This window comes from Mobula birostris, chromosome 8 (assembly GCF_030028105.1).
Source record: "Mobula birostris isolate sMobBir1 chromosome 8, sMobBir1.hap1, whole genome shotgun sequence".
NCBI lineage: Eukaryota > Metazoa > Chordata > Chondrichthyes > Myliobatiformes > Myliobatidae > Mobula > Mobula birostris.
In genome coordinates this window covers 29728615-29738423 of record NC_092377.1, presented here as the reverse complement: position 1 = coordinate 29738423, position 9809 = coordinate 29728615, and the positions used below count along the sequence as shown (strand labels likewise).

The window sequence follows — 9809 nt, the reverse complement described above, 5'->3', positions numbered from 1 at the left end:
AGGTGCACCGCTGATGCTGCCTGACCCGCTCGCTGAGGGTTTTTTTTATTGTCTCCAGAGCCTACCGTCTGCAGTGTCTCGTGTTTTCATACACAGTACTTGTCGGACCCAGTCATCGACATCGCGTAGTTCGAAACATAAAGGACTTAACGCCACGACAATGACTACCCGATTTGCAGTAATGCTGAATTGAGTGGGAGACTGAAATAGTCTCATTTAGTCAGTAACACAAAACTCGATAAATCTAAAGTAAAAGGTACATTGTATTTACACGAGTTAGACTGCTTCTGTGTGGAGAGAAATAATTATAAATTTCAGGATAACGATTCATTTACAAATATATCTAAAGTATTCTCTTTTCCCAGAGTAATACGACGTTAAGTAACTAACGATGAGAGAAGGGAAAAGACCTCTGGCGTCAGTCCAGTCTCCAGAGTTATACTGTGTCCCAGATGATGCAGCACTTCGTGATTAGAATAGCCGAAAACTTATTGACAAGTCAGAACCTCCCATTCAAACATGAAGCAGCGAACTCCTTGAATGAAAACACACGCCACCGAACCCTTGACGTAACCATTATAATCAAAGGTCCCATCATGGCATTATGGGAACTGTAGTTTAATATGAAATCGAACTCCCAGAAATCCCCTTGATGGTCTTAACCGGAAGCCAGCGACTTGTGGGGGGGACGTCAACAGACGACCGTTTTTTAACCTTTTCCCATAAATGGTCGGGGTCACACGCATGCGCGTCCGGCTGCGTGTGAGCGTCGGCCTGTCCATGCCACCGGTGCTTGCAGACAATAACGGGTTGCGCCATCGTTCGCTGGTTCTCTTTGTTCAATAAGCGTCGCCGGCTCCTGCTCCTCGCATCAATCGGGCTTGTGCAGATCCCGAATCACAGAGGGAAAGGAAAGTTGCAATCATGTCGGGCGATCAAATCACTTCGCTGTGCGAGCAGTTGATGAAGGCGGTAAACGTGATCATGGATGGAGGCTCGAGTTCGCGCTACCGGCTGGAGGCCCTGAAGGCGAGTTCTTCTTTGAGAGGAGGCGATGCACCACAAATGCAATAACCGCGTACTCCCCACACTTCAAATTAGATTCGCTTTTCCAGTGGTGGATCCGAAATCCCTCTTTTCTTTTTAACGTGCTAGAGTTTTAAACAGTCTCATTCCAGCAGCAAGTCAGCGCAACGCGTTGGAAGCTTTAATTTGTCCCCGTTAGCGCGTGATTCAAATGTGTCTTTTTGCATAAAACAAGATCATTGCAAAAGTACAGATTTCAAAATTAAGGCCGGGGTCATTGCGGCACGCTTTGCTTTTTCATTCATTCTGTGGACTTGTTTGATCGCAATGCATTTTAAAAACAAAAATGGAAGGTGGTTTTGCGCTTGCTTTCATTTTGATGTCCAGTTTTGCTAGTGGGCCAATTTTTTAAAAAATCCCAATGGCATTGTACTCACGTCCCTTCTGCCAAAATACGTTTTGACCTGCAGCTGATCATTCGTCATCGAGCGTGTGACTTTGTACTAATTAATTCTTTCATCTTTAGATGGGTTAGATATTTGAACTGAGGTAATCAAATATATTCCTTACGGTTTTGTGCATTTTTGGAGCGAGTATGAAGGTGCAAGTGTGTGTGGGGGGGGGCGGGAGAAAAGAGATTTGGTCGGTAACTTACTGGTTCCTGCTTATGTTTTTAAAGATGTCGTTTAAGTCCAATTTCTGGTGGCGTAATTCATCTTATTAGTGAAGAGTTAAAGTCAAACTGAAATTTTTTACTTGTACTAAGTTTAAGGAAAATGATCTGGGATGTTGTTTTCTGTTTTGATTCCATCTACTTACAGTGTTCCTAACCTGCATGTGTTTGGTCATTATGTTTGCAAACCTGGGGAGAGGGGGCAAATATTAAGTTTGTTAATATGCCGAGCTTTGACCTAAACTGGAGTTGCATATTAGGCATAAAGTTTCGCTGACACTGCTAGTATTATTGCACATCACTGGTTGGTAGGGTGATGATCTCCTGTCTGTCAGCTGAAGTCATGGTGTTACTGGTCAGAGTATCTGCAAATGCACGTCACTGTCAGGAAACAGAGCAATTTCAACTGGTGTGTATGTGATTGGATTGAAATTCCCAACTTTATTGCTGACAAGGGCTGTCATCCTTGTCCATGTAGACAGTGAAGTTGGGAAATTTGTGACCTGTTGAAGTAAATTAACACATTGCAGATGTGCTGTGTCAGAGTGAATAATTTTGGTTCTGGTTTTATATGAATTGCGGTCTTCTATGTAGTTGAAGTTGGATACAGCCTCCTCAGCTCTGGTGATGGTCAAGTGTCCATCTGCATACAGCCCACTTATTTTCTCACTTCCCTGTGGGACAACTTGCAGCAACTGAACTGCCAACCTGCAAGGCTTGGGATATGGGAGGAAGCCAGAGCAGCTGCAGGAAATCCACCTGGTCACAGACAGGCAACACACATCAAAGTTGCTGGTGAACGCAGCAGGCCAGGCAGCATCTCTAGGAAGAGGTATAGTTGACGTTTCGGGCCGAGACCCTTCGTCAAGACTAACAAAGAAGAGCTAGTAAGAGATTTGATAGTGGGAGCGGAAGGGGGAGATCCGAAATGATAGAAGACAAGAGGGGGAGGGATGGAGCCAAGAGCTGGACAGTTGATTGGCAAAAGGGATAATGAGAAGATCATGGGACGGGAGGCCTAGGGAGAAAGAAAGGGGGAGGGGGGAAGCCCAGAGGATGGACAATAATGGATGGGGTACCAGGGGGAGGTGGGGCATTAACAGAAGTTCAATGTTCATGCCATCAGGTTGGAGGCTACCCAGACGGAATATAAGGTGTTGTTCTTCCAACCTGAGTGTGGCTTCATCTTGACAGTAGAGGAGGCCGTGGATAGACATATCAGAAAGGGAATGGAACATGGAATTAAAATGTGTGGCCACTGGGAGACCCTGCTTTCTCTGGCAGACAGAGTGTAGGTGTTCAGCGAAACGATCTCCCAGACTGCGTCAGGTCTCGCCAATATATAGAAGGCCATTGAACACAGGTTGCTGGAGTTGAAAGATGCTTACAGCAGCACCACTTAGATTATTTTTTTTCCCCCTACGATCTTTGATCATCCTCATAATATTCTTTGCTTCTCTAACTCTGCCCAGTGCTCCTTTCTGCTCCCTGCAATAGTTCAGTATTTTCAATGGCTTTGCCTCTTATCTCATAATTAATATGTAGTATGTTTCTGTGATTAGGTTTACTTGTTAAGGTTACTGGGTTGTGCACTCTTTCAGCTCTTGTAAAGATATTTATATTCATTTGGAAAATTAATGACAATGGAAACGAGAATTTATGTCAAGCCTTTAGGATAAAATAACTTCACATTGGAATATGTTAGTAATATGAAGAATTGGGGGTGGTAACCAAAAGTTTCAGGTTGTTAGCTTTAAAGTTGATGGTTTTTCAGCAGTGGGTGTAATTGAGATAAAATGTGCCCTTACTGGCAGACAGTGGGCAAGGTTAGTTTTGTTATAATTTTGAAGTGGTGAAGGGATCACCTTGGGTAGCGTTAGTCAAAAATTGAGAAGGAATCTACTGACTTTAAGGATTTTAAGTTAAATATCCTGGGTTGTTTTTGCAACAGAAGGTTGATTGCTGATTATGACTGAAATGTATATAGAAAACGGAGAGGTTAGTTTTGGCAACATTTGAACTAGTGGATCACAGAGAAGTTTAAGGATCCCGGTAGTGTGCATTGCAGGAGATTGATTGGTACATGGGGAAAATGGTTTTGAATGCTGAAGGTTTTGAAGACTGGAGTGAAACACTTTGCTATAATTGCAAATAACTTATTTTATATGAACACAAGTAGGATTTAGTACATGTAGGACTAACCAGACCTGCCCTGCCATTCAACAATGTTGTGGCTGATCTAGCTCATTTCTCTTGCTTTATCCCCATAATCCTTTTGTGAATTCTTTGCAATTACCTGGTTTTCTGCAATAATTACTGATAAAATGTGATCTGATCTTCTATGTCACTAAACTAGACAAACACAATCTGCCTCGACTATTAACACACAAACAACAGTACTTCTGTCAATACTGAGTATACATTTAAGCCATCACAGTCTTGATTCAAAATGTATATGAACCTCTGGGGTAATGTATTCTACAAAAGCTATTTGGAGACGTGTGTTCCAGTCAATGAGATGAGATTGGAGGTGTAGGCTGTAGAGGTGACACACAAATTCAGGTTACTGAGCCTGTTCTTTTCAAGAAAGATCTGCTTGCATGCACCATGCCTCGATCAAAACAACTTTCAGAGGAAGAATTATAGAGATGCATGAAGCTGGAAAAGGTTACAAGAGCATTTCTAAAGACCTGAGTGTTCATCAGTCCACAGTAAGAGAAATTATCTACAAATGTAAGAAACTCAGCACTATTGCTACCCTCCCTAGGAGTGGGCATCCTGCAAAGAGCACAACGTGCAATGTTGAAGGAGGTGAGAAAGAACCCACAGGTAACAACCAAAGACCTGCAGAGATCTCTAGAATTTGCTAATGTCTGTTCATGTGTCCATTATAAGAAAAACAGTAAACAAGAATGATGTTCATGGAAGGACACCATGGAGGGAACAGCTGCTGTCTAAAGGGAAGATTGCTGCACGTCTCAAGTTTGCAAAAGACCACCTGGATGTTCCACAATGCTTCTGGGACAATATTCTGTTGACAGATGATCAAAAGTTAAACTTTTTGGCAGAAATGCACATTGCTATGTTTCGGGGGGAAAAAGGGCACTGCACACCAACACAAGGTTTATGCAAGGTATCCGAGAAATATTGATGAATGGAAACACTATTTTTTGGAGGAACGATCTAAAATTCCTCTCCTCACCATTGTGCAAGTCTGATCAGCAGCTACAGAAAACATTTGATGGAGGTTATTGCTGCTGAGGGAAGATCTACCAGTTATTAAATGCAGGGGTTCATATACTTCTTTCAGCCTGGACTGTGAATGATTAAACAGTGTGTTCAATAAAGACATGAAAAGTACAATTGTTTGTGTGTTATTAGTTTAGGCAGTTTGTGTTTGTCCATTATTGTGACTTAGATGAAGATAAGATGACATTTTATGAATAATTAATACAAATAACCAGGTAATTGCGAAGGGTTCACAAACTTTATCTTGCAACTGTAGCTTATCTTTCTTGCCTTATCCCCATCATCCCTTGATGCCAGTAATGTCCAGATATCTAACTCATCATTAAATGCAGTTGATAACCGGAGCCCCTCTAGCCCTCTGAGATAGAGGATTTCTCCTCATTTTGATCTGCCTCTTGTTTTGAGACTCTGACCCCTGGTTCAGAGTCTCAGCCAACAAAACATTATTTCGTTTCTTTAAATTTACTGTAAATGATTCATCTCATTCTTCTAAACTTTGAATAATGGACACCTAGTCTTCTCGATGTGTCTGACTTGCCACTCCACCAGCCATTCTGGTAAATCTTTACTGCACATCCTCGTTAGTCTGCTCAGTGTGTCTGACTTGCCACTCCACTAGCCAACCTGGTAAATATTTACTGCACACCCTCATTAGCAAGTATATTCTACTTTTGGGTAAGGAAATTGAAATTGTGCACAATACACTCAAAGTGCTCTCACCAGGGCTTTTGGTGTTTTGTGTACAAGAATACTTTGGTCTCTGAGTTTAAACATTTTCCAATCCACTACTTTTTAAAGAAAAAAGCTCTTCGGTTTCATGCGTTTTTTCTTGCATGTTGTTTTCTCTCTGCCTTTTTAAAAAAAAACAAGTCTTTTGTCCTGTTGATGTAGGTTACCATTTTTCCAGAAATACTATAGTGAATGCACATCAAAAAGAATTGGCTCCTGGAGTGATCAGTGCAAGGTTTAAAAAATGCTAGCAAATGTTTGTTTGTGGGCTGGTAAACTGACTTTGCTCTTGAGGTTATTGAGTAACTGTTGGTGATTGTGATCAAGTTCCTGCAAGGACTCATGAATCAATGACAGATTGACAGAGTTCTCGATTTTATCAGCATATATTTGGAAATTGAACCCTTATTGGTGGATAAAGGCCCAGTGATGTCAGTGGAGTTAATTTAGAAGCAGAAAGCTATTACTAGAAGTATGTTGGCTGTCATAAGGTGGGTTAAGTTGAAAAAGCGTGCTTTGTTATATTTAAATGAGAAGCCATTAAGGGAAAAGTGCTCTATTTGAATCTGTTTTATTGAAGATCCCAAGGCTGTTTTCAGTGAAGCATGGGGAATTCTTCTTTCCTGCAAAATAATTCCCCAACTTCTGAACAAAAGTGATTCTGCAGATGCTAGAAATCTTGAGCAACACACTCATGGTGCTGGAGGAACTCAGTAGGTCCAGTGGAGATGATTAAAACAGCCAGAGTTTCAGGCCAAAGGTCTTCATCAGGACTGGAAAGGGAGGAAGAATCCGGAATAGTGTGTGTATGGGGGCAGGGGTGGAACGGAGTAAAAGTTGACAGGTGAAGGGGAATGTGAGTAGTTGTGGGAAGACGGATGAAGTAAGATGCTGGGAGGTGATAGGTAGAAGAGGTAAATGGCTGAAGAAAGAGTCTAATAGATGACAGGGGACATGGAAGATAAAGGAATGAGGAAAAGAGGCACCAGAGAGAGGTAATGGTCCGGTGAAGGGAAGGTGAAAGACGAACCAGAATGGGGAATAGAAAAAGAGGAGGGGTAGTGACTATTCTCAAGTTAGAGAATCAAAGTTTAGGTTGGAGGCTACGCAGGTGGAATGAAGTGTTGCTCCTCCAACCTGAGTGTGACCTCATTGTGGTTATGGATTGATATGTTGGAATGGGAATTTGAATTGAAATGGGCTGCATCCGCGACTTTCTGTATTTTATTTCCATTCAAGGGCATTGGTGTTCCCATTCCAGGCTGTGATTTAACCAGTCGGTGTACTCTCCACTGCAATCTATAGAAGTCTTAAATTTTCAATGTCATCCTGAATCTGCAAACGTTTAAGAAAGTAGAGGTACTACTGTGCTTTCTTAGTATGGCAGTTACATGCTGGACCAGGATAGATCCTCTGAAATGATAACACTAATACAGTATCATAAGGGTATAGTGTTGTCCTCCCTTTTAAAGCGTTGGTGAAAGGTGTTGAGTCATTAGAGTGATGCATCACTACCATTTATGCTGTCATGTTTTCACCTTATGGGAGGTTATGGCCTATTGCTGGTCTTGGGCATCACAGACTTGGCTCTTAGCAGACTGCGATTCTGGTTTATTTGGGGCTTTTGATTTGGGAAAATTGTTCTTGAAGGTGTGTCCACATTGACATAGGTCTTGATTGAAGTCAATGACAGCCGTGGCATTTTTATTCAGATCTGGAGATGAATCCCTGATTGTCGTTTGGTCCAGCAATTCAGAGGAGTCCTACAAACACTCCTGCATGCCTTGAACATATCTTTGTAGTCTTAGCCACTGGCGCTGTGGTCCTCAGACTTTGCCTATATGCCAGGCGACTGGGCTTGCCTAAATGTGGGTGTGGAATGCCATGATGGTGATATAATTGATCAGGTGTGTTGTTTCTGCAAGTGACATGTTGGTAGTAATTTATCAGAGACTTCTACAAGCTGGCCTAGTTGAAATCTCCTGTGATGATTGGGAAGGTATCGGGGTGCGCTGGCTCACAACTGCTCAGTTTCAGTGCCAGTTTGACGTTTTCCAGCAATGGTAGGGAAGTGGAGCTGGATGAGTTTACAGCAGGGGTTCCCAACTGGGGGTACCTGGGCCCCTTGCTTAATGATATTGTTCTATGGCATTAAAAAAGTTTGGGAGCCCCTGGTGACAGCTTTTTCCTGATCCTATGCGTTGGCTTCTCCATATTATTTTCCAGGAGAGTTGAATGACGGAGCATTCCTTGAAGCAGATGGGTACTGTAGACTGTTGAAGTGAGAGCTAGAAGATATCACTGAATACTGTGGCCAGTTAATTGGCACAGTTTCAGAACTCATCCATAGGCACCTGGGCCAGCCACTTTCTTTGTGAAAACAGAGCAGACATGTAAGAAATGGAATAAGCATGTTTGAAACCCTGTTGTCTAGAGTGGTTGGAAAACTATGGTCAAGGGGAAAAGGAATCGTATGCTAAGTGGTATTGTCGTAACAAATATAATAGAGACTGAGAAACTGGAGAATAGAAATTTGCAGGAAGAAGGATGAGAGAAAATGTCAGATTGTAGCGATGTGCTACACACAGAGCTAGAAATAATGACACGCAGTCTGTAAGTTGCACTCGAGACTAGTTTAGTCAAACTTTGCGGCACTGGCTTTTATGCAGTTCCGTTCCTGCCCTCTCCAGGTGGAAATGACATCAGAGGTGCATTACAAAAGTCTCTTCCCGTGCGCGGGCTTTCTCCCCTTGCTGGTGAAGAAGGCGGCCCAGCGCCATTTTGGGGCTGGCCTCTCTGCCGATGCGCGCGTGCCATTTTGTGAGCCGGTTCGCCTGCGTAGAAAGTGGGTCGCCACATAACCCCCCCCCCCCCCCCACCGAACCGGCGATACACCCCCCAATGTCCACAGTCTGGACAGTCTCTGTTTGGGCGGTCTGCCTGTGCGCCGCGGTGCCTGAACCTTGACCGGCTGCTCCAAGTCCACATGGGCCGGTTTGAGTCAGTCCACTGTGAAAACCTCATCTTTCCCCCCAATGTCTAGAACATACATGGACCCGTTGTTCCTGATCACCTTAAATGGCCCCTCGTACGGCTGCTGTAGCGGTGCCCAGTGTGCACCCCTTCGTACGAATACAAAATTACAGTTCTGCAGGTCGGGATCGGTCCGGGCTGTGAAGTCGGTACGGGGGCCAGGTTGCTGAGCCTTTCACGTAGTCTGTCCAGGACTGCTGCGGGTTCTTCCTCTTGCCCCCTTGGGGCCGGTATGAACTCTCCTGGGACGACCAGGGGTGCGCCGTACACCAGCTCGGCCAGTGAGGTGTGCAGATCCTCTTTGGGCGCTGTGCGGATTCCAAGCAGGACCCAGGGAAGCTCGTCCACCCAGTTAGGCCCTTTCAGGCAGGCCATGAGAACCAACTTGAAGTGACAGTGAAAGTGTTCCACTAGTCCGTTCGACTGTGGGTGGTAGGCAGTCGTGTAATATAGCTGTGTTCCCAGCAGGCTGGAGGTGAACTGGGCGCCTCTGTCGGAGGTAATGTGGGCCGGTATCCTGAAGCATGCTACCCAGGTTGCAATCGGCGCTCGGGCACAGGAATCGGCGGTGGTGTCAGTGAGCAGGACTGCCTCTGGCCATCTCATGAACCGGTCTACCATAGTTCGGAGGTAACGCATTCCTCGTGACACTGGCAGGGGCCCCACCGATAACCACATGAATGTGGTCGAACCTCCGGCGGGTGGGTTCGAACTGCTGCAGCAGAGCCTCGGTATGCCGCTACACCTTGGCTGTTTGGCACTGCATGCACATTTTGGCCCATTCGCTGACCTGTTTGCGAAGTTCTTGCCACACGAACTGCTGGAGACCATCCGGATGGTTGTCCTGATAGATGGGTGCGCCAAGCCGTGTATGAAGTCAAAAACTCGCCGCTGCCGGGACGATGGGGTGATGTTGGTCGGTAGCCATGTCACACAGAAGGGTCCTCTCACCTGGGCCTACAAGGAAGTCTTGTAGCTGCAAACCCGAGACTGCGGTCCTGTAGTTGGGCATCTTGTCGTCTGCCTGCTGCGTCTCCGCTAGTGCTGCATAGTCCACCCCCTGGGACAGAGCCTGTATAGCTGGTCTGGAGAGTGCGTC

At 44.7% G+C, this 9809-nt stretch overlaps 1 protein-coding gene across 1 annotated transcript in view; it reads left to right on the top strand.

The window, feature by feature from the left end:
* The first annotated feature begins 738 nt into the window (after window positions 1–738).
* Window positions 739–9809, top strand: part of xpo5 (exportin 5) — a 120753-nt gene continuing 111682 nt past the window's right edge. Inside the window, exon 1 of the mRNA XM_072264930.1 lies at window positions 739–1029. Within this exon, the coding sequence (XP_072121031.1) occupies window positions 925–1029 (105 nt within the window). The 5' untranslated portion in view covers window positions 739–924. The remainder of the gene's footprint in view (window positions 1030–9809) is intronic.